This window comes from Oncorhynchus masou, chromosome 31, assembly GCF_036934945.1.
Source record: "Oncorhynchus masou masou isolate Uvic2021 chromosome 31, UVic_Omas_1.1, whole genome shotgun sequence".
Taxonomy (NCBI): Eukaryota; Metazoa; Chordata; class Actinopteri; order Salmoniformes; family Salmonidae; genus Oncorhynchus; species Oncorhynchus masou.
Genome location: NC_088242.1, coordinates 37,516,407 through 37,541,390, shown reverse-complemented (window position 1 = coordinate 37,541,390; position 24,984 = coordinate 37,516,407). Strand labels below are relative to the sequence as shown.

The following is a 24,984-nucleotide window of genomic DNA, read 5'->3' as shown; positions in this document are numbered from 1 at the left end:
TCATACAAATCGGGGAGTTGGCACTGGTTCATTAAAGCTTCCCATCCCATCCAACACATTCTGATCCTCAGAATTCCCACGGGAGTTTGCAACATGCCAGAGGGGGTGTCATGATAAAGCACAGACTACACGAGACAGTTTCTCTGGCAACATCTGAACGGAAACAAACCAATGAAGAGGCGCTCAGGAGGAGCACACATAAACAGGTCAACGAGTTTCATCCGTGTCTTGTTCGAGTGCCCTGGGATCTGTCTATGTACTTGCAAAAGGCTTTGTTTACTCTTGGAAAATGTCCGTTATCAGAAGTCCATCTCCGTGGCAGTCAAATTGATTTATGTTTCTAGCCATTCAGGATAAGGTTGTACAGTTGTACTTCTCTCATTAAGGTACAAAATGTACTTCTCTCATTAAGGTACAAAATCTATCAATCATATTCTTCACTTTAAAAATCATGAATTGAAATGGCTGGAAACCTTACAGACTGTGGCTTTTTACAATGGTGCCATGTGGCAGAATACAACAGAGGGTTGTAAAAGCCAAAGGGCCCATGGGCCAGAGAATTACAGTGCTGACGTGCCTCATTGTTAAAATCCCTAGAGTCAATGTCCGCGCCCTGTGGAAATCGAATTAGCATAATACAAAAAGAGCAACTGCCTTTAAAAAGTAACGAATCCCTTTGATAACGGCCTATGCCGGGATCGATATGAGTCAGAAACAGTTATTTATTCTAGTGTCAAAATGTACTACAAAGTGTCAATAGGATGATTTTGGTCATAAAGTCAGTCTCATCTAAAACGACGTTTGGAACATCCGAGCGTCACAAAGGGTTGGGTTTTTATCTGAGGATGTACAGTGCCTTCAGAAAGTATTCAGACCCCTTTACTTTTCCCACATTGTTACATTACAGATTTATTCTAAAATTGAATAAATACATAAAAATCCTTAGCAATCTACACACAATACCCCATAATCACAAAATGAAAACAGGTTTAGACATTTTTGCAAATGTTTAAAAATAGAAAAATACCATAAGCATTCAGACCCTTTGCTATGAGACTTTAAATTGAGCTCAGGTGCATCCTGTTTCCATTGATCATCCTTGCGATGTTTCTACAACTTCAATTGAGTCCACCTGTGGTAAAGTCAATTGATTGGACATGATTTGGAAAGGCACACACCTGTCTATATAAGGTCCCACAGTTGACAGTGCATGTCAGAGCAAAACAAAGCCATGAGGTCGAAGGGCTCCGAGACAGGATTGTGTTGAGGCGCAGATCTGGGGAAGGGTACCAACAAATGTCTGCAGTATTGAAGTTCCCCAAGAACATAGTACCCTCCATCACTCTTAAATGGAAGAAGTTTGGAACCACCAAGAATCTTCCTAGAGCTGGCTGCCCAGCCAAACTGAGCAATCGGGGGAGAAGGGCCTTGGTCAGGGAGGTGACCAAGAACCCGATGGTCACTCTGTCACAGCTCTAGAGTTCCTTTGTGGAGATGGGAGAACCTTCCAGAAAGACAACCATCTCTGCAGCACTCTACCAATCAGGCCTTTATGGTAGAGTGGCCAGACGGAAGCTACTGCTCAGTAAAATGGACATGAAAGCCCGTTTTGGAGTTTGCCAAAAGGCACCTAAAGACTCTCAGACCATGAGAAACAAGATTCTCTGGTCTGATGAAACCAAGATTTAACTTTTTTTGGCCTAAATGCTAAGTGTCATGTCTGGAGGAAACTTGTCACCATCCCTATGGTGGTGGCAGCATCATGCTGTGGTGATGTTTTTCAACGGCAGGGACTGGGAGACTCGTCAGCATTGAGGCAAAGATGAAAACCTGCTCCAGAGCGCTCAGGACCTCAGACTGGGGCAACGCTTCACCTTCCAACAGGACAATGACCCTAAGCACACAGCCAAGACAATGCGTCCAAACAGTTTGGGATACACACTAATTTTTTAACTAGGCAAGTCAGTTAAGAACAAATTCTTATTTACAATGACGGACTACCCCGGCCAAACCCTAACTATGCTGGGCCAATTGTGAGCCACCCTATGGGACTCCCAATCACGTCCGGTTGTGATACAGCCTGGAATCGTGGGGGGGGGGCAGAAGTGCATAGAAAGTTCAGCATCCTCCCCGAGGGTATATCCATAAATCATAGACTCATTCATTGTTTATTATTGTACTATAGTGCAGCTCAACACAAAATGGTTTTCCCTACCGAAGAACAAAAACTGAAATATTTGAAACAATTTTATTTCACCTTAGTGACACACAACTCCCCTTCATAAGATAAAATATTTGATAAGGAAACAATAATAAACCAAGAAACATGTCCTTCATTTAAAATGACATTTATGTACAAACAACAAATCCAAAACTATAGAGTACAGATACAAATTTGGGACATTAGTCAGGAATGGGATGAGAGTTATGTGCTAACTGGTATTGTTTGCATTGACTTTCAAAGTATTACTACTGGCTACCATTACTACGGCTGGTAGAACAGAGTGCTTAGTATCAATTTTGATATCAACTAACATTGTACTAACCAATATTACAATTCCTATGTACTGGATTCACTTCCCCATCACCTGTTCAAGCAACACAATTCCTATACTGAAAATCAAGATTATCAACAATGGGTCATCAAGAAAAAAAATGGCTTTGACTTAAGGGGTTAGAGTGACAGTATTTTTATTTTAATGACAGAAAACTGTCAGAGGCTGGACCATTTTGATGTTCACAGAAAGTGATGAACCCAGGCCAGAGGGCAAAACATACATTAAAAAATAAAAAAAATAAAAAAATTTAGCAAAAATTTCAATCAAAGTAACACTCAGTCAGCTGATCAATGGCTCTGTAGTGCTGCGAGAAAGAACGATATATTAACGCTAGGTTGTGCCTGCAGCAATAAAACATGATAATAAGCTTTCTTATACTATGTAGCTGTGTTCTTGAGAGTTTGTAATATACATTTGATACATCTTAAAGCAGGTTTATTCTAGAGAATGATAATTCTTGTTCCAAGAGACTATAATACATTCACGTTTCTCATTTGCATAGAGAAAATGGCATATGGGGCAGTAGTAACTAAGCGTAAAGACATTGAGACAAACCTACAAGCTAGCTGCTTAAAAAAACTAAAAAACTTTGGGATGGCCATTGGGTGGAGATGCTGAATTCTCTACTTCCAACCATTTCTATTTCCTGTTCTACCCCAATTGAACCAAATTAAATCACTTACAAAAAAAAAAAAACATACAAAATAAATCTCCTGTCCCTTGTCCAGTTTCCATTAGGTTGTTTGTTCCTCTTATGGAATGTGCTGCAGGTTAGGTTGTGTGCTGGAGTGAGGAACATCAGATCAGTGCTGCATCCTGATTGGCTCAGAGTCCAAATCAGTGCTTCCCGATTTTAGCTCAAAGTCAAAACGGAACAAAGTCCCTCTTTTTGTTGTGGCTGTAGAACATGTCCCAGGTCAACTCAGCCTGCTGGGAGCAGCCTCCCCGCTCCAGGTCACATGTGTATCCCACGGGGCAGCAGTGCCTGGTGTCCACGCAGCATATGGCCTGTGAAGAGAAAGCGAGTTTAAAGGATTAGTTCAGGATTTTACAAATTCATGGATCAGTAGAAAATAATCCATGGTTATGTTCTTTAAAACAGCCACCCCAACCTAACAATCAATGGAAGTGATGGGGTCATTTGAATTAATATATATATGAAAAAAATACAGCATCACCAGACTCTGACGTCTCTTCCTGATGGCTAAACAACCTTCCGTGCATTTGCTACTTTATGCACAATTATTTTACATAGCTGCTGCCGCTTCCCCCTCCCTTCCTGTTCTCACTAACCCCGCCGTGATGTTTGGACGTCTTTGTCTTGTCTAAGCAATGACTGCATACATGAATGGATAAAGACGTCGATCAAGTGACATCAGCCATTCCTATGTGAAGATTCAATAGCGCATTAAAGCCAAATAAAGTTGGTTAAGATGCTGTCTCATGGAAACCTAACATGCGCAGTTTGAGCTACTCCAGGAAGAGAAGTTGCAGGCTAGCTCAGTCCTGCCCCCTTATTAAGTAACTCAAGTTAGACTAGAGTACTGCAGGATGCCATGAGCAACTCAATTATCGGTATAACACCCTTGTATTCAAAGACGGGGGAACTGCAGTGGGATCACCCAAAAAATACAAAATTTTTAACCCAAAAATTTAGAGTACAGATTGTATGGGAAAAAATTTGTTTGAAAAATAATAAGAAAAATATGTTAAGAGTAAATGTATTCATTAGTTTCTTTTCATTTGGATAAGAGATGTAATGAATTGAAGTATTTGTTGACGTAACAATAGAAAATTTAATGATTTTAAGATTGTCATATTTGGTGTGGGGTGATGAAAAACAAATTGGGTTCCGAGCAATTCTGACGGGAAGAAAGTATCCCTGCTGAAAAAGTTTGAATACCAAATGGTATAACTTTTCTGTGTGCGATTTTAAAATAATCCGTTCATGCATCTGGTGGATATTTTTTATTCATACAATTGACCACGAAGATTGACGTTTTTCCATTCACTATAACGGGGATCCTTTTTTCTGCTAACAATGTCTGCAGTACCGCAGTTGGCCTTGAACTTGTGTCTTAGGCGGGCGGGGGAGAATGACTGCCCCCTCTCATTGAAACCACGTTGTACAAACTTCGTCTGTTGTAACTATAAACCACACACACACATCTAATTTACTGCCTACACAAACACACACACACAATGTACTCTGTGCGGCAGACTGATCACTTAAATTGACGGGCATGTTGTCAAACTCCGCCTACTTGCGCGGAAAGGTTCGCCCAAAGGCTAATCTGGTGAATTTCAAATGATGTGCTGACCATCAAATCGTGCAGTGTTGCATGGTCATTGAGAAGCGCAGTAAGTTGAATGTTAGTTATGGTTGAAATGCCGATGGCTTTGACTCAATGCAACGTGTAGGCACTTCTCCGAATGTTACTGATTTCAATAAGTTGGAGCAAAGTTTCAATAAATTGGGAGCAAAGTTGAATCAATGTCTCACGAGATCACTTGATGACTAATTAATATCAAATACCAATATAACAGCATAGCATAACGCTCATGTTAGACAGACATCAGGCAATTCCTTATTCGATTTTAGGAGGACTGTGCTCATGTGCCGATTTCTTTCATGCAGCCAAAACTCAGTGCACACCACTATGTGGTTAGATTGAAACAAAATACAGATTTGCTAGCTTATTCACACCATCGGCTCTAAGTCACTCACGAGCTGCTATGTTAAAAAATAAAATAAAAAAAAAAGTGGGTAAAGTAACAAATGTGCAGAACGTTTTAAGGTTGTTTATATATGGTGAAGAGGTGTCCTGGGGGACAGGGCAGTTCGATCTGGTCGCACATCCTTACAAAAAAATAAAAGGCTACATTTCCTTTATGTACCAAATATGGAGTTGATTAAAGAACATCTCAACTTGTCAAATGTACACACATTTCCCATCTACATCAAAAGTCAAAGTTCATTATTTCAAGTTAGGATTTTCATTCCAAGTAGCCATTTCACTACCTTTGGTGCAGGGCAGCAGGACCATTCCGTGGGTGAAGTCTTGCAGCAGGTTTCCAGTTTGGGACAGCTGTACTCTCCAGTGCTGTCACAAGTCACATCTATACTCATCTCTGCTGCCCTCTGCTGGGACTCTGCTACCTTTGTCAGGGGCACCGTACGGAGGAGTATAGCCTCTACCAGTTTCTCACAGGTCCCAGTCTGCATGTTGCAGCTGTAGCCTTGGGGGCAGCAGTGCTCATGGTCTGTACAGCAAACAGCCTGCAGATTGGGGACGATAAGGAGAGTCAACAAGATGTATCTGTGAGGCGAAACGGGGAAGTAGTCAGACCCCTTCCCCTTTCCCACATTTTGTTACATTACAGCCTTACTCCAAAATGGATTCCATTCTTCATCAATCTACACACAATACCCCATAATGACGACAGGTTTAGATTTTTTTGCAAAAATATATATTTTTTAAACTGAACTTATTTACGGTAAGTATTGCCTTTGCTATGAGACTCGAAATTGAGCTCAGGTGCATCTGGTTTCCATGAACCATTCTTAAGATGTTTCTACAACTTCATTGGAGTCCACATGTGGTAAATTCAATTTGATTGGACTGTTATGTTTTTCAGTGGCAGGGACTGCGAGACTAATCAGGGCCGAGGCAAAGATGAACAGGGAGCAAAGTACAGAGAGATCCTTGATGAAAATCTGGTTCAGAGCGCTCAGGACCTCAGACTGGGGCGAAGGTTCACCTTCCAACAGGACAATGACCCTATGCACACAGCCTAGACAACGCTGGAGTGGCTTCGGACAAGTCTATGAATGTCCTTGAGTGGCCCAGCCAGAGCCTAGACTTGAACCGGATCTAACATCTCTGGAGAGACCTGAAAATAGCTGTGCAGCGACGCTCCCCATCCAACCTGACGGGGCTTGAAAGGATCTGCAGGGAAGAATGGGAGAAACTCCCCAAATACAGGTGTGCCAAGCTTGTAGCGTCACAACCAAAAAGACTCAAGGATTTCAGCGCTGCTTCAACAAAGTACTGAGTAAAGGGTCTGAATACTTATGTAAATGTGATAAGCATATATTTTTTAATACATTTGCTAAAAGTTCAATTTTTTTTTAAAACCCAAACTTTTTGCTTTGTCACTACAGACAATAATAATAATATTGTCTGTAGATTGAGAGGGGGGAAAAAACAATTGAATCCATTTTAGAATAAGGCTGTAACGTAACAATGTGGAAACTCAAGGGGTCCGGATACTGTACAAATGCACTGTATATAAATCCAATCCATTCTCAATGGAGACACACCTTGACCAGGGGACAGCAGCCCCATTCGCCTGTGGGCAGCTTGCAGCAGGTGGCCCCCGAGGCACAGCTGCTCTTGTCGTCACACTTTACGTCTTTCAACATGGCTCCCTCAGTCAGGGCCTTCACTTTGCGGTACCAGGGAATGGTCAGGGGGCCCTTAGTGCAGGAGGTCTTGTGGCCATCACAGCTGTAGCCGCTGGGGCAGCAGTGGTCTCCGTTGGCACAGCACACCGCCTGGCGAGGAGCAGACCATTTACATAGAGGTCATACAGAGATGACTAGTGTATATCATTTCAGCTGCAAATTCTGTTACATTGCCACTGCTTTGTTCATCATCATATTATTATTATTATTATTAACATCTTGAAAAGTTGCCACGGCCAAAGTCCCCAGAGTAGCCTACTTACCTTTGGCAGGGGGCAGCATCCCCACTTGCCAGCTTTGTTCATGAAGCAGCAGGTGGTATATTTGGGACAGCTGGTGTGGGGGTCACACATGTTCTTGGCTAGGGGGAAGGAGGGGGCAATGGCCTGAGGAAGCACCCTGTGCAGGAGCAGGGCTGGCACCCTGGGGATCCAGGGCAAGCTGAGGGTCCCGGCTTTGTCACAGGTCTGCTCGGCCACGTTACACGTGTAGCCTTTAGGGCAGCAGTGCTCATGGTCGTCGCAGCACACCGCCTAGGGGGCAACAATAACATTATTGTTATGCGGTCACCAAAAATTGAGGCTGGTATTCACAAAGAGGCCTGCTGAGCCCACAGGTGGTTTGTGGCACCTTAATTGGTGAGGACGGGCTCGTGGTAATGGCTGGAGCGGAATAGAATGGTATCAAATACAGCTAACACATGGAAACCATGTATTTGATGGCATTCCATTCACTCCGGCCATTATTATTAGGAGCCGTCCTCCACTCAACAGCCTCCTGAGACGGTTTATGAATATGGGCCCTTATCTACAGTATATGGTGTCCTAAATTGCAAAAACACAAGTTATGTTTCTGTAATACACACCCAGAGCCAAGTCGTAAAAACAAATTCAATTAATCTCAGTCTACGAATGGAGTCATTAACCAGGTTTCCAGCCAACCTTTTTGAGAGTAAAGCACATAAATGTCATGACAGGCCTGGTGGATAATGAATTTTTCAATAAACTTCACAAATGTCGACGTAACAAAATACGCTAGACTAGGTGGGATCTTTTTGTGTCTGTAAAATGAATTATGCGAGAAATAAAAATCAGTGGAAAGGCTTTTGTGCAAATATTGATATAATAACCATCATATCAGAGTAAACTTAGAGTCAGGAGATGACGTGTGGTCCTCCCACTACGACTCGTCGGGAAAGCATGCAGTTTATTAGGCTACAGATTATGTTATGGTGAACTTCACAGGGTAGTGAAAGTGCAAGGTGATGAGCTTGATGCTCCTTTCCAATAAATATTGAGGGTGTTATTCTGGTAACATGATCATCGATGCTTGGCTGCCATTTGGCAAACAAAAATGATTGCGCTTTCGTCCATAATAAATCTCATGTGGGCTACACGTGTAACTAATCCTCTGATGACTGGAACAGACGTGCCATTACCAGAGTGGGCACACTCGCTATATAAAACACTTTGTGAGATAACCAAAATAGTTAAATGCAATGGAAACCCATTTAACACATACATACGTGTGAAGTCTGAAGTTTACATTAACTTAGGTTGGAGTCACTAAAACTCATTTTCCAACCACTCCACAAATGTCTTGTTAACAAACTATAGTTTTGGCAAGTCGGTTGGGACACCTACTTAGTGCATGACAAGTCATTTTTGCAACAATTTTTTACAGACAGATTATTTCACTTATAATTCACTGTATCACAATTCCAGTGGGTCAGAAGTTTACATGCACTAAGTTGACTGTGCCTTTAAACACCCAGAAAATGATGTCATGGCTTTAGAAGCTTCTGATGGGCTAATTGACGTAGTTTGAGTCAATTGGAGGTGTACCTGTGGATGTATTTCAAGGCCTACCTTCAAACAATAGTACGCAAGTATAAACACCATGGGACCACGCAGCAGTCATACCGCTCAGGAAGGAGGCGCATTCTGTCTCCTAGAGATGACCGTACTTAGGTGCGTAAAGTGCAGATCAATCCCAAAACAACAGCAAAGGACCTTGTGGAGATGCTGGAGGAAACAGGTGCAATCCAGAGTAAAACGAGTCCTATATTGACATAACCCGAAAGGCCGCTTAGCAAGGAAGATGCCACTGCTCCAAAACCAACATAAAAAGCCAGAATACGGTTTGCAACTGCACATGGGGACAAAAATTGTACTTTTTAGAGAAATGTCCTCTGGTCTGATGAAACAAAAACAGAATTGTTTGGCCATAATGACCATCGTTATGTTTGAAGGAAAAATAGGGAGCCAAAGAATACCATCCCAACCGTGAAGCACGGGGGTGGCAGCATCATGTTGTGGGGGTGCTTTGCTGCAAGAGGGACTGGTGTACTTCACAAAATACATGGCATCATGTGGTAGGAAAAATATGTGGATATATTGAAGCAACATCTCAAAACATCAGTCAGGAAGGTTAAAACTTGTGGGTCTTCCAAATGGACAACGACCCCAAGCATACTTCCAAAGTTGAGTCAAAATGGCTTAAGGGCAACAATGTCAATGTATTGGAGTGGCCATCACAAAGCCCTGACCTCAACCTATAGAACATTTGTGGGCAGAACTGAAAAAGCGTGTGCGAGCAAGGAGGCCTACAAACCTGACTCAGTTACACCAGCTCTGTCAGGAGGAATGGGACAAAATTCACCCAACTTATTGTGGGAAGCTTGTGGAAGGCTACCCAAAACATTTGACCCAAGTTAAACAATTTAAAGGCAATGCTACCAAATACTAATTGAGTGTGTGTAAACTTCTGACCCACTGGGAATGTGAAATAAAAAGAAATAAAGCTGAAATAAATCTCTATTATTCTGACTTTTCACATTCTTAAAATAGTGGTGATCCTAACTGACCTAAGACAGGGAATTTTTACTAGGATTAAATTTCAGGAATTGTGAAGAACTGAGGTGTAAGGTGGCTAAGGTGTATGTAAACCTCCGACTTAAACTGTACATACATACATACTTTTTTTGGGGGGTAAATGGGAATTTAACCCCAAAATGTATTTTATGCGTACTACGTCACCACACTCACTTTTATCTGCAACAAGTCAATTTAATGGAAACATCTCTGGTGGAAAAATGCTCTTTGTTTTTATGCGGATTTGAGAATATTCGCATGAAAATCTGTCGCCAATTGAATGGTAAGATTGTCATTTAAACCACCAGATGCAGGAAAAAATTAACTCACATGAGGTAGAGGACAGCATGCCCACTGTCCTGAGTTCTGTCTGCAGCAGGTGGTGCCCCCGGGGCACATGGTCTGTTCGTCACACTTCTCAGTGGCTAGTTGTGCCTGGGTGGTGAGTGCTGGCACCTTGATGAGCCACGGCATGTTGAAGCCTGAGGGATCATCGCAAGTACTGGCCTCCAGGTTACACACAGTGCCGTGGGGGCAGCAGTGGAGGTGGTCATCGCAACACACAGCCTGAGGGCCACAGAGAACGCATGGAGTTGTTATTACTGATTCAATAGCTACCTTTAGGCTATAAACGTGATGCTTATTTGTCTCAAGATTTAATTAAAATGACTCGCCGAGATGATTGGAAACAAGGACTATTCATAAGTGTATCAAATTAGCACCACTTGGAGTGACTGTACCAGGGACAATAGCGGTTTCCCAATTAGTCAATTCAAATCCAGTCACTTTAGGAATAGAATTTAACATGGACGTCATTTAATCAAATACAACCGGAGGTAAAGTTACCCAAAGTGAACTAAAAAGGTTAGACTCTTAACAAGGACTGGACTTGGCAAATAAGTCAGTGGGGGAAGAGGGGGGTAAATGTGGAAATGTTCATACATTGGGCAGGGAGCAGCATGCCCAGTTTCCTGTGGTGGTCTTGCAGCACGTGGATTTGCCCGGGCTCGACGTGGATTTGTCACATATGCTGTTGGGCAGCGGCTCCTCCTGCGACACATAGCTAAAGGTGGGCACCTTGTCCAGCATGGGTACCAGGGCAGAGCCCGAAGAGGGGTCATCACACGTACTCTCTGCCAGGTTACAGATGGTCCCGTAGGGGCAGCAGTGGAGGTGGTCATCACAACACACAGCCTAGAGGGAAGTCAAAGGAATGAGTGCGGGCGGGGGGAGGCGCTCAGGAGGAGTCTACAGTGTTTCTGTTCTCATATCTGTAATGCTACAAGACCGATGTAACACCACTGACCGTGAAAAAAAAGAGCGGCACTCACTTTCAACATTGATAAATTAACCTAATAAATCAGGTCAGGGTCTCAAGGGCTGAGTACTACTGTCAAGTGTGGCAGGAATTATGGCTGACACACACATACACAAGTTGTTTACAGTACCTTGGGTAAGGGGCAGCAGGCCCATTCTCCACTTAGTAATTTACAGCACGTGGTTCCATCAGCGCAGGCCACAGAGTCGTTGCAGGGCACAGCATTGACTGAAGGGCATAGAGCGCACACATTCACATGTTAAATGTATGGACATTACACTTCTGTCGCTATGCAACTTTTCATCTTGAATATATCCCCACTGAGTCGGTTGCAAATCGATGTTAACGTCATGAGCCAATGTTTGATGTGTAACTTTGTCTCTGACCGGTGCTCTGTAGGGATGTCGTGGTCAATGTGGCGGGGAATTTGACAACCATGGAAGTTTGGCCGTGTTTAGACACACAGGTGCTCTGTTCCAGGTCACAGGTGGTTCCCTCAGGACAGCAGTGGAGGTGGTCCGGACAACACACAGCCTGAGGAGAGCAAGAGGGGTCTTGATACAGCTGAATCCTGCAGGAGCTGATATTTCCTGGCAGCTGAATATGGATGTGTGGTGAGTTATTGGGTTGAGAGCAGATGACTCACACTTGGCATAGGGCAGCAGCCATAGCTCCTATCCCCCAACAGGCAGCAAGTGGTCTCATCAGGACACGATGACACCTTGTCTGGGCAATCCACTAAAAAGAGATGCACATTAAAAATTATAAATAAATATCAACAGAATTCTTATTATTTTCTTAGAGGACTACAAGACTGCGTAACCACCGATTCAGCTGGAAAATTACGTGTTTACACTACAAAATCAATTAGTAACATTTAGTAGCCAGGGATTAGGGGGAGAAGCGGTTGTTGTTAAGTTCATGTTGTAAAATGGTAAATTGTAATTATTTCACCTCCGTGGACCATTTATTGCCTTACCTCCCTACATTTGCACACACTGTACATAGATTTTTCTATTGTGTTATTGACTGTACATTTGCCACACTGCTTTATCTTGGCCAGGTCACAGTTGTAAATGAGAACTTGTTCTCGACTGGCCTACCTGGTTAAATAAAAGGTGAAATATTTTTTTAATTATCCATGTATTTATGTTATCCCGATGCTACAATGTGACACCTCGCTTCGACAAGAAGAGGTCGTATGAAAGTGCATGAACAATGTAATTGGAATCTGGACACGGGTAACTAACCAGGACGACATGGATGCTTGTACTGTGCTCACTTTTGCGTCAATGAAGTCGGCACTAAAGATACTTTTGGGTGAAAAGACGTCTGCCATGCAAATGACAGATGGAATGCAAGTGAGTGACGCGGCATATTACACTGAGCAACAGAGGGAAAAAAAGGTGTCAACAAGTCACGTTCTCAAGACAACCAGTCGAGGGCGCCATTGCCCGGCACACATCCACTGGACAGACATGGAAGGAGCTCAACATTTTCTACTTGTCAAAGCACTTACCATTGGTTTAAAGACTGTCCTCATAAAAATTAACAAGTTAAACTAACAGAGGAAAATGTAAAACAGTGTAATGTTACACTGTTTTCAAACAAATCTGCTTCGAATACAGAGCTCTTCATAGTTGAATCCTTAGGATCTGCTGTGATTGATACTGCATTTACAAGCACAGTGTGTGGTGCAAAATGCCTTGCTAGCTATGTCAAAGAACTAAATATGAAAGTAGTACATGTAGTAATGATAAATAGAGTACAGTTCTTGGCATCTTTGTTTAATTGTCGTCATAGGCTCAACATAATGTTGATGATGCGGTTGTTACAAGGAGCACATGAATGAACTCTTTAAAAATCACCAGTCAGGATTCCTATTCGACTCAGCCATGCCTCATCGTCCAACATTTCCTCATCTCCCACCCCTTCAAATCAAAATATGATTGACACACCAAGCAAGAGCGTTCAAATGTGGATATGGGAGAATCGTCCATTCTACGAACAGAGTCAAGATACCAGCAAAAATGGGTCTGACCAAGAGTCACATTGAAACATAGGTGGTCCCTGCAGATATCCCCTTACTATCCTGACTGGTTGCATCACTGCCTGGTATGGCAATTGCTCGGCCTGTGACCGCAAGGCACTACAGAGAGTAGTGTGTAAGGCCCAGCACATCACTGGGGATAAGCTGCCATCCAGGACCTCTACACCAGACGGTGTCAGAGAAAGGCCCTAAAAATGGTCAAAGACCCCAGTCATAGCCGGTTCTCTCTACTACCGCATGGCAAGCGGTACAAAAAGGCTTCAACAGTTTTTACCCCCAAGCCATAAGACTCCTGAAGAGGTAATCAAGATGGCTACCCGGACTATTTGCATTGTGTGCCAGCCCCAACCCCTCTTTTACGCTACTGCTACTCTCTGTTTATCATATATGCAGTCACTTTAACCATATCTACATGTACATACTACCTCAATTGGCCCGACTAACCTGTGCCTGTATATAGCCTTGTTACTGTTATTTTTCACTATCTTTTTTACCCTTGTTTTTATTTCTTTACTTACCTATTTTTCACATAATACCTTTTTTTGCACTGTTGGTTAGAGCCTGTAAGTAATCATTTCACTGTAAATTCTACACTGGTTGCATTCGGCCTCTCATCTTTTTAAGTGGGAGAACTTGCACAATTGGTGGCTGACTAAATACTTTTTTGCCCCACTGTATGTACTGTCGAAATAGTGACGTAAACGTTGTTCAACTGGAACCAAGTCGCGTCATTTTGCGTTAACAGTTGGTGCCTCACCATCGTTGGAGATGGCAGGGGTCTTCTTAGCCAGTGGGGTCTGTGTGTTGGGGGAAGTGCACATATCATGCTCCAGGTCACAGGTTGTATTGCCGGGGCAACAGTGGAGTTTGTCGGTACAGCACACAGCCTGTACAGAACACACATTGATTAAACATGTAGTTCATCAGTTTTGAAATGCTCAACCTCTGCATGTCCCCATCTCGCTTTAGCTACCCTTTCCTCATGTTGAAACACTCAGACTACGAACTGTCCGTCACATGTATCTTACACAGACTGTGTGCAACACATATTGTGAAATTTGTTGTGTAGGAATAAAATGCTTGAGATTATGTGACCCAGGGTCCTCTGCACTGCTCCAGTTCCACTCACCTCCAGGTAGGGGCAGCAGCCATAGTCGCCACTGGTCAGCAGGCAACAGGTGGTTCTGTTTGGGCATCTGCTCGTACCACCTGGGCAGGTCACTGCTTGTCCAACCACCAGGAACAGAGACACATGGGGAAAATAAATATTAAAATGGATTCGGCCCAAAGAGAACGGTGTTGTGTTCATTAGGCACCAAACCGAAGGCAACAGACTGAAAAGGAATAAATTGGATTTTTAAAATATCTATATATATTTTTTTAATTTGTAGAATTATATTATTATTATTTTTTATTCCCATTGTTTGCCCTAATGGAGACAAGCCTGGAACATAATTCAACAACTTCACAATGATCTTGTTGTTTTTTTCTGTCTGTTCCTTCAGTACCCGTCTGCTTCTTCATTGCAGGCCCCTTTTCCCTCATGGCAAATGTCTCCAGGGTGGGAGACACACACTTGGAGTGGGCTAGGTCACACTTGGTGCCCTCTGGACAGCAGTGCATCTTGTCCTCACAGCACACTGCCTTGAGAGAGAGAACAGAAAACAAAAGTTTAGAATGCTTCAGAATAGTGTTATTAAAGAGCAAATCCAACTCTGCCATTTGTTTGTTGTGTATTATGCAGAGATGGCAAAGATACATTTTAATGCATCTCATTACAAAATAAAGTCTTCAGAGCTTTGTGGCCAGCAATTACCCACCCCCCCAAAAAATTGGGGCAGAATTGGTGTTAGAATTGAGATCCTGTGTTGCCATTACGTAATCAGAGGTGCGATGGAGGCGAAAAAATGTGCGTGAAAGAAAGTTGAGGTATAGGACTCACTTCCCCCTTTTGGAACAAATTCATTGAAATATCCTCACTCTGGAAGCGCATCCTTGTGCTTCAACTTTCTTTTCATGGTCTTTCACCAACACCTCTCATGTCTTCACACAATAGTGCCATAAGACTAAGATCAGGGGTGGAAGTATTAATTTATTCCCAGTATGGTACCCCCCTGTGTGTGCACCCTGCAGTACTAAACATAGATTTACATTCATTTAATAGGATCTCTGTGGGCCAAACAGTAAAAATGTGTTGTTTATTACCTTTTAATGTTGCAATAACATTATAACTGGCTATGTTGTCATCTGATTGTCAAACAATCACTTCAGCAGGCTCCTCCTGTAAGCCTGGCTACCTGCACGTGTTCGCACATTCTAAAATAATTATTGAATCCATACAGTGCACCCGACATTTGACGAATGAAAAGAGACGTCTGTAACAAGACACCAAGAAGGTGTGATTGCCATTCAATTGGCCTACATTTGAAACCGGAATTGATGCGCCCACTGTCCACCTCTGTCACTCACCTCTGCCTTATTATTGTCGAAACACACCGCATTATGGATCGTATTTCACACATTTTCAAGTCCATTTGGAAATGTTTCATGCAGGTGACATGTAGTAATGATAAATAGAGTACAGTTCTTGGCATCTTTGTTTAATTGTTGTCATAGGCTCAACATAACGTTGATGATGTGGTTGTTACAAGGAGCACATGAATGAACTCTTAAAAATCACCAGTCAGGATTCCTATTCGACTCAGCCATGCCTCATCGTCCAACATTTCCTCATCTCCCACCCCTTCGAATGAGACTAGCCCCGATGCTCCTCCCTCTTTTCCCCCTGCCCAGCTACAAAGTTCCTCCATGCAGGTAGTCACGGAGTCGCTAAAGGAGCTCTTTAAACTTGAACCCCCCCAAAAAAACATCTGGGTCAGATGGTTTAGATCCTTTCTTCTTTAAGGTTGCTGACCCTATCCACACCAAGCATATCTTCTCTCTGGGGAGGTTTCCATTGCTTGGAAGGCAGCCACGGCTCGACCTTTATTTAAAAAGGAGAAGATCAAGCTGATCCTAACTGTTATAAGCCAATTTCTATTTTGCCCTGTTTATCAAGTGTGTTGGAAAAACTTGTCAGTAATCAACTGCCTGGCTTTCATGACGTCTATAGTATTCTCTCTGGTATGCAATCTGGTTTCCGCTCACGTTTTGGATGTGTCACTGCAACCTTGATTCTAAGCAATGTTGTGCTGTTATTTTTATTGACTTGGCCAAAGCTTTTGATAGGGTAGACCATTCCATTCTTGTGGGCACGCTAAAGAGTATTGGTGTCTCTGTGGGGGTCTTTGGCTTGGTTTGCTAACTACCACTCAAAGAGTCAGAGTGTAGTGTAGACAGTACCCCAAGGCTCGATCCTAGGCCCCACGCTCTTCTCAATTTACATCAACATAGCTCAGGCATTAGGAAGCTTTCATCCATTTATACGCAGATGATACAGTCTTCTAATCAGCTTCCCCTCCCCGGATTGTGTGTTAAACACTAATTGCTATCTCTGAGGGTTTAGAGTTTGAGGTAGTCACCACACACAAGTACTTGGGAGTATGGCTAGACAGTACTGTCCTTCTCTCAGCACATATCAAAGCTGCAGGCTAAGGTTAAATCTAGACTTGGTTTCTTCTATAGTAATCGTTCCCCTTTCACCTCAGCTGCCAAACCAACCCTGATTCAGATGACCATCCTACCCATGCTAGATTACGGAGATGTAATTTAACTGTAAACTGGTAATCTCTGTATACCTGTAGCAAGACCCACTGGTTGATGCTTATTTATAAAACCCTCTTAGGCTTCACTCCCCCTTATCTGATATACCTACTGCAGCCCTCATCCTCTGCATACAACACCCATTCTGCCAGTCACAATCTGTTAAAAGGTCCCCAAAGTCTCCGCTTTTCAGTTCGCTGCAGCTAGCGACTGGAACGAGCTGCAAAAAAAAACTCAAATTGGACAGTTCTCTACATTCAAAGACTCAATCATGGACACTTGCTGCGTGATGCATGATGTATTGTTGTCTCTTGCCCTTTGTGCAGTTGTCTGTGCCCCATAATGTTTGTTCCATGTTTTGCGCTGCTGCCGTGTTGCTACCATGCGGTGGTGTCACGTGTTTCTGCCATGCTGTGTTGTCGTCTTAGGTCTCGCTCTATGTAGTGTTGTGGTGTCTGTTGTCGTGATGCGTGTTTTGTCCTATATTATTTTTTGTTTTTTATCCCAGCCCCCATAGGTCTTTTGGTAGGCAGCCATGAGTAAGAATTTGTTCTTACTTGTCTAGTAACATAAATAAAATAAACCAGTACGACGTACCACAACTATTACGTACCGGACAGTACCGGCTTACTTTCACCCCTCTTTCTGATACCAATGCAGAAAATGTGGGTGATATGGGACCACAAAACTGTGAATTGTTAGAAAACTTAGAGTACTTAAAAAATGCAAAGTACCATTATCTGAAGTATCGTGTTACAAATTACATGGTGTCTTATTCCAACGCCTTCAAATATAAATGTCCCAAAAAAATTTAGGAATATTTACTCTATGCTTATGTTAAATCATATATTCATGCTCATGTTAATTCTTAATCTGAACAATAAATGAACTTCTGCTGAATAGTAAAATGCCTATGATCAGTAACTTGAGGGTAATCAGCTTTGCAGAACTACAGTGCCTTGCGAAAGTATTCGGCCCCCTTGAACTTTGCGACCTTTTGCCACATTTCAGGCTTCAAACATAAAGATATAAAACTGTATTTTTTTGTGAAGAATCAACAACAAGTGGGACACAATCATGAAGTGGAACGACATTTATTGGATATTTCAAACTTTTTTAACAAATCAAAAACTGAAAAATTAGGCGTGCAAAATTATTCAGCCCCTTTACTTTCAGTGCAGCAAACTCTCCAGAAGTTCAGTGAGGATCTCTGAATGATCCAATGTTGACCTAAATGACTAATGATGATAAATACAATCCACCTGTGTGTAATCAAGTCTCCGTATAAATGCACCTGCACTGTGATAGTCTCAGAGGTCCGTTAAAAGCGCAGAGAGCATCATGAAGAACAAGGAACACACCAGGCAGGTCCGAGATACTGTTGTGAAGAAGTTGAAAGCCGGATTTGGATACAAAAAGATTTCCCAAGCTTTAAACATCCCAAGGAGCACTGTGCAAGCAATAATATTGAAATGGAAGGAGTATCAGACCACTGCAAATCTACCAAGACCTGGCCGTCCCTCTAAACTTTCAGCTCATACAAGGAGAAGACTGATCAGAGATGCAGCCAAGAGGCCCATGATCACTCTGGATGAACTGCAGAGATCTACAGCTGAGGTGGGAGACTCTGTCCATAGGACAACAATCAGTCGTATATTGCACAAATCTGGCCTTTATGGAAGAGTGGCAAGAAGAAAGCCATTTCTTAAAGATATCCATAAAAAGTGTTGTTTAAAGTTTGCCACAAGCCACCTGGGAGACACACCAAACATGTGGAAGAAGGTGCTCTGGTCAGATGAAACCAAAATGGAACTTTTTGGCAACAATGCAAAACGTTATGTTTGGCGTAAAAGCAACACAGCTCATCACTCTGAACACACCATCCACACTGTCAAACATGGTGGTGGCAGCATCATGGTTTGGGCCTGCATGGACAGGGAAGATGGTTAAAATTGATGGGAAGATGGATGGAGCCAAATACATGACCATTCTGGAAGAAAACCTGATGGAGTCTGCAAAAGACCTGAGACTGGGACGGAGATTTGTTTTCCAACAAGACAATGATCCAAAACAAAGCAAAATCTACAATGGAATGGTTCAAAAATAAACATATCCAGGTGTTAGAATGGCCAAGTCAAAGTCCAGACCTGAATCCAATCAGGAATCTGTGGAAAGAACTGAAAACTGCTGTTCACAAATGCTCTCCATCCAACCTCACTGAGCTCGAGCTGTTTTGCAAGGAGGAATGGGGAAAAAATTCAGTCTCTTGATGTGCAAAACTGATAGAGACATACCCCAAGCGACTTACAGCTGTAATCGCAGCAAAAGGTGGCGCTACAAAGTATTAACTTAAGGAGGCTGAATAATTTTGCACGCCCAATATTTCAGTTTTTGATTTGTTAAAAAAGTTTGAAATATCCAATAAATGGTGTTCCACTTCATGATTGTGTCCCACTTGTTGATTCTTCACAAAAAAATACAATTTTATACCTTTATGTTTGAAGCATGAAATGTGGCAAAAGGTCGCAAAGTTCAAGGGGGCCGAATACTTTCGCAAGGCACTGTAGAGAGGAACCAGGCGATAACGTGATGTAATTGGCAGAAAGCCCAGAATATTGTGTGTTTGACTGAGAACAGGTGCTGTGGGAACACAAACAGTTTCTGCAAGAAATAGACACTCCCTATAACTGTGGAGCATGAACAAAGGTTTATGCAGTCCTACTTTAGATGTGTCTGGAGTGAGTCTCCCTTGCTGCAGCTTGTAATAAAGTAAATGAACAGCTCTTTCTGATATTTGCCACAACACGATATATGCATACCCAAATCAACTACATTTGCCACCTGGAACAGGGTAAGCCGTTTCAAATGATTAATACCGTAATACAATAAGTAACATTTTGCCCCCTGAAGTGTTAAGCATTACAATCACATATTTTCAATAACAATTCTGAGACAGAGCGAGTACTACACAAAGAGAGCCCACTTTTGCAAGTACTGTAGAAAAAGTCAAACCTATTCTATATTAACTGAATGTAGCCAACTCATTAACCCCTTGATTCCACTTAGTGAAAAACCCCTCCAGCAGCCACGGTGACTCACTTCATTAACTGTTTAATCTGTTGCCTCGTAGTCAGGTCAGGTCACTTTCTACGCAAATGTACGTTCTATTAATAGCTGAAGACAAGCATAAGGGGGCATTGAAACTTAACATATTATTTATGACGCTCAAGAAGACGAGGGACTTGAATCAATTCTCTCAAAAGGGTCGCTGGGTATTTTAGTGTGCATTGTCGACAGTTGCAGAATCATCTGAAAGATCTTTGCAACACATTACAGTGGTGGTTCCGGGTGAACATTGTACAATCATAGGCAATGGACCCGAGGCAACAGTTAAACGCAAAGATCCTCATTTTGACAGCGCTAAAATATGCAAACCTCTACTGTATTATTCACATCACCTACAGACATCTCTGCAATTTAAGACTGTCAAAATTGCACTCAAAGGACTTCCAGATAAGGAATAAGGGACAAGTGTGTAACGTACCTTGGCCAGCGGACAGCAGCCCCAGGAGCCTTCTGGGAGTTGACAGCAGGTGGTGTCGTCCGGACACTCCGACTCGCCGTCGGGACAAATGACTGCCCTCACTCCCTCCACCATCTAAATGGAGTGACAGGCAATGCATACCAACGAGGGTTGGGTTGACACATACATCCCATTCACGCAACTAGTTAAATAACATTGTTGAAAAGGCTTAAAAATAATCATTAAGAAATATAATCTATATTAAACAAAACAGACACTATAGTTTATAATACACAGAGATACAGAGAATAATGTTGCATTCTCTTTACCAGAGGGCTGATGATGTGTTGTGCGGGGACTCTTCTGACCCACGGCAGAGAGACTGTTTTATTGAGGCACTTGGAGTGGACTAAGTCACACACTGTCCCCTCATAGCAGCAATGCAGGTGGTCGGAACAGCACTCAGCCTGGAGACGGGTTTCAAGACAGTGTGATCTTTGAAAAAGTCATGAGTTGGCAGTAAAACAGTCCATTTTATAGCCATGTTACAACATTCCAATGAATAGAACCCCCACAGAATTAGCAATACCATCAAAACACTGTGTTGCTGATGATGGTGTTGCTGGGCAATGGCCATAAAATTAGCTTTGTTCTTTCACACTATGGTGCTGAACAAGCATTTTCACACTACCAGTTCAAAGCAGGGTCAGCTGGACCGAGACTGTCCTGCATACCTCATTTAACCAAGCAGTCACTCAGATACAAACTTTAGACGACTGGGGACTAATCACTTACATTTGGTAATGGACAGCAGCCATATCCACCACTGGGGGTCTTGCAGCAGGTGTTGCCGTCGTCACACATCCCACCATCGGGACAAATCAGGGCTGAGGTCAGGCCTAGGAGGGCCAAACACACCACACCTATCTGCACAGTTTTGAGAAGAGGGGTTAAGAAAACCTAAGACCGTGTGCTCGCGTTGTTGACGAAGTTGGCTATTACCCCGTGCACATAAAAAGTTATTGAAACAAGGTACAGGTTAACTGCAAAAATGTTTAATTTATTTAAATAAATAAAAATACAAATGACGGGTTAAAAATCAGGCTTTGATCTAAAAAGGTTAAAAACAGGGATAAGTTCAAAACGTTAAGAGCATAAAATGTAGCAAACAAATGCTCTCCATCATTGCTGGCCCTATAACAAATAAACAAACACAATAAGAAATGTATGAGTCTTTAGGTGAGGATGTGCCATCATCCACACACGGGTGTATATTTGACTTATTCTGCTACGTCAATAGGTGGTGGTGATGAATAACGTTGTGCACATGGTGAACTATTGTTTCAGCAGTAGGCCTATATACAGTAGACAAATTTGCCCAGTCTAGGAATGCAGAAATCTGTTCATAACTCCATACATTTGCTCTGTGGTTCATGTACTTTCAAAGCAAATATTTATACATACTGCATCACACTGAAAATGAAATCGCCAATCTTAGGTCTTTATATCTATATGGCACAAAACGTTCACATCTAGTTTGTTATCTGTGGATGTATTAACCTGAAATGGCCTACTTCACTCTGATTGAGTGTTTAATAGTCACATGTACAGTTGAAGTCAGAAGTTTACATACACCTTAACCAAATACATTTAAACTCAGTTTCACAATTCCTGACATTTAATCCAAGTAAAAAGTCCTCATCTTAGGTCAGTTAGGATCACCACTTTATTTTAAGAATGTGGAATGTCAGAATAATAGTAGAGAGAATGATTTGTTTCAGCTTATTTATTTATTTCATCACATTCCCAGTGGGTCTTCAGTTTACATGCACTCAATTAGTATTTGGTAGCATTGCCTTTAAATTGTTTAACTTGGGTCAAACGTTTTGGGTAACCTTCCACAAGCTTCCCACAATAAGTTGGGTGAATTTTAGTCCATTCCTCCTGACAGAGCTAGTGTACCTGACTCAGGTTTGTGATGGCCACTCCAATATCTTGACTTTGTTGTCCTTAAACCAAAGTTTTGGCAAAATGGAAGTATGCTTGGGGTCATTGTCCATTTGGAAGACCCATTTGCAACCAAGCTTTAACTTCCTAACTGATGTCTTGAGATGTTGCTTGAATATATTCACATACTTTTCCTTCCTCATAAAGCCATCTATTTTGTGAAGTGCACCTGTCCCTCCTGCAGCAAAGCACACCCACAACATGATGCTGCCACCCCCGTGCTTCACGGTTGGGATGGTGTTCTTCGGCTTGCAAGCCTCCACCTTTTTCCTCCAAACATAACGATGGACATTACAGCCAAACAGTTATATTTTTGTTTCATCAGACCAGAGGACATTTCTCACAAAATTACGATCTTTGTCCCCATGTGCAGCTGCAAACAGTAGTCTGACTTTTTAATGGCGATTTTGGAGCAGTGGCTTCTTCCTTGCTGAGCAGCCTTTCAGGTTATGTCGATATTGGGCTCGTTTTACTGGGGATATAGATACTTTTGTACCTGTTTCCTCCAGCATCTTCACAAGGTCCTTTGCTGTTGTTCTGGGATTGATTTGCACTTTTCTCACCAAATTACGCTCTTCTCTAGGAGACAGAACCGGTCTCCTTCCTGAGCGGTATGACGGCTGCGTGGTGCCATGGTGTTTATCCTTGCATACTATTGTTTGTACAGATGAATGTGGTACCTTCAGGCGTTTGGAAATTGTTCCCAAGGATGAACCAGTCTTATGGAGGTCTCCAATTCTTTTTCTGAGGTCTTGGCTGATTTCTTTTGAATTTCCCATGATGTCAAGCAAAGAGGCACTGAGTTTGAATGAAGGCCTTGAAATACATCCACAGGTACACCACCAATTGACTCAAATTATGTCAATTAGCCTATCAGAAGCTTCTAAAGCCATGGCATCATTTTCTGGAATTGTCCAAGCTGTTTAAAGGCACAGTCAACTTAGTGTATGTAAACTTCTGACCCACTGGAATTGTGACACAGTGAATTATAAGTGAAATAATCTGTAAACAATTGTTGGAAAAATTACTAGGCTTCGAGCTCCTACATGCAGGACTAAGGGAAACACAATGAAGGACTAGGGGAAATACAATGACAACAAAACAATTTAATAACACCATATAAATAACTGTGGCAATGGAGAATAAATAAATGGCTATTGGGGGGAGGCAGAGTAAAGACTTGACGGGATGGGGGATGATCATAGGAAGGGTTGTGGGGACCTACTATCACATAACAGAAAAATTCTATAGCTTGAATGTTATCAGTGGATTTTCAGCACATTCGTCTCATTTCAAAGTAATGCAGCTAATTTAGTTAACTCGTAAGCTAGTTACAATTATTTTAATTTCGTCTAAACCAAACCAACATCTATTGATCCAAAGAAGCTCGTACCATTGTGTTCAGAGAATCTGAGAAGAGCAAGAGGGTAGATGAGGGAATATCGTCAGATGTGTTATTCAAGTTGGGAACTGCAATGCATAGTCTTCATATAGTCTAAAGATAGAGGCAAGAAAACAAGTTCATCATTATTAGCTGATCAAAACAATGAATGACAGAGCTGACAGTTGTCGCTAGCTAGCTAGCTAGCTAGCATAGCAAGTTAATAAACATAAAATAAAATGGGTTAGGCGTAAAGCCAGACAAAATTAATTACATGTGTTATTTACCTTCGTTTAGTGTGCGATGTAAAAGCTCAAACTAGTTAAATTATCTTTCATTCGAAGCGACGCTGGAGTATTTTGCAATCTGGAGTGATTTCAGATTTGTTTTTCTTCCAACAACGGTTATCACATGATATTCGCACCTTATGACCAATGGCCTGTTCCAGGGTCGACTTTACATTAGGCGCGCTGCACATAATGATCAGCTCTCTCAACTGTGGAGAACTGACGTCTCAGGAACATCAATAAAATAAATTATTGCTAAATATCTTTGTCAATAGTGTAGCTCAGGGTTGCCCAAACTCGGTCCTGGGCCCTCCCTGAGTGCAACTTTTGTTTTTTTCCCTAACAATGCACAGCTGATTCCACCCTGAACACGCTGGAGAAGATGTTTGATGTTTTACATGCTCCTAACTGATTGGGTTTTTATGTTTGTTATTTTGTGTTGTTCGTAACATATTTTTTAAACGTATTTTGTACATAATGTTGCTGCTACCGTCTCTTATGACAGGGAAGAACTTCTGGACATCAGAATGGCGATTACTCACCACGAACTGGCAGAAGCTTTTTTTTCCGTTAACAATTCCAATGTGAACAACATACTGCTTTCCCGGGGACAGGCCCAAATCCTCGTCATTTGTTTGAAGAGATGACGGAGGAAAAAGAGGACAAAGGTCACCTGCCTTCTGAGAATTCGCAGGCGATCGAATAAACTCCCACTGCCTTCAATTCTTCTAGCTAACCTGCAATCATTGGAAAATAAAATTGACGACCTACGAGGAAGATTAAACTACCAACGGGATATTAAAAAATGTAATATCTT

The 24,984-nt window shown here is 42.2% G+C and overlaps 1 protein-coding gene across 2 annotated transcripts; it reads right to left on the bottom strand.

Moving 5' to 3' along the window:
- Positions 1 to 2,234: 2,234 nt before the first annotated feature.
- On the bottom strand, positions 2,235 to 24,314 carry LOC135523904 (progranulin-like). Of its 2 annotated transcripts, none has more exons than XM_064950915.1 (17): positions 24,168 to 24,314; positions 23,893 to 23,994; positions 21,288 to 21,419; positions 20,822 to 20,959; positions 20,514 to 20,627; positions 14,776 to 14,911; positions 14,397 to 14,491; positions 14,025 to 14,154; positions 11,864 to 11,955; positions 11,604 to 11,751; positions 11,348 to 11,445; positions 10,842 to 11,093; positions 10,230 to 10,466; positions 7,290 to 7,559; positions 6,883 to 7,116; positions 5,581 to 5,838; positions 2,235 to 3,566 (listed from the first exon to the last, which is right to left on the bottom strand). In XM_064950915.1, the coding sequence occupies exons 2-17, from the start codon at positions 23,893 to 23,895 to the stop codon at positions 3,423 to 3,425; spliced, it is 2,481 nt and encodes an 826-aa protein (XP_064806987.1). In that variant the 5' UTR covers positions 23,896 to 23,994; positions 24,168 to 24,314; the 3' UTR covers positions 2,235 to 3,422. The 2 variants fall into 2 exon arrangements, with proteins under 2 accessions (XP_064806987.1, XP_064806988.1); XM_064950916.1 differs by having other exon boundaries at positions 14,397 to 14,488; positions 24,168 to 24,313.
- Between the last annotated feature and the right edge of the window lie 670 nt (positions 24,315 to 24,984).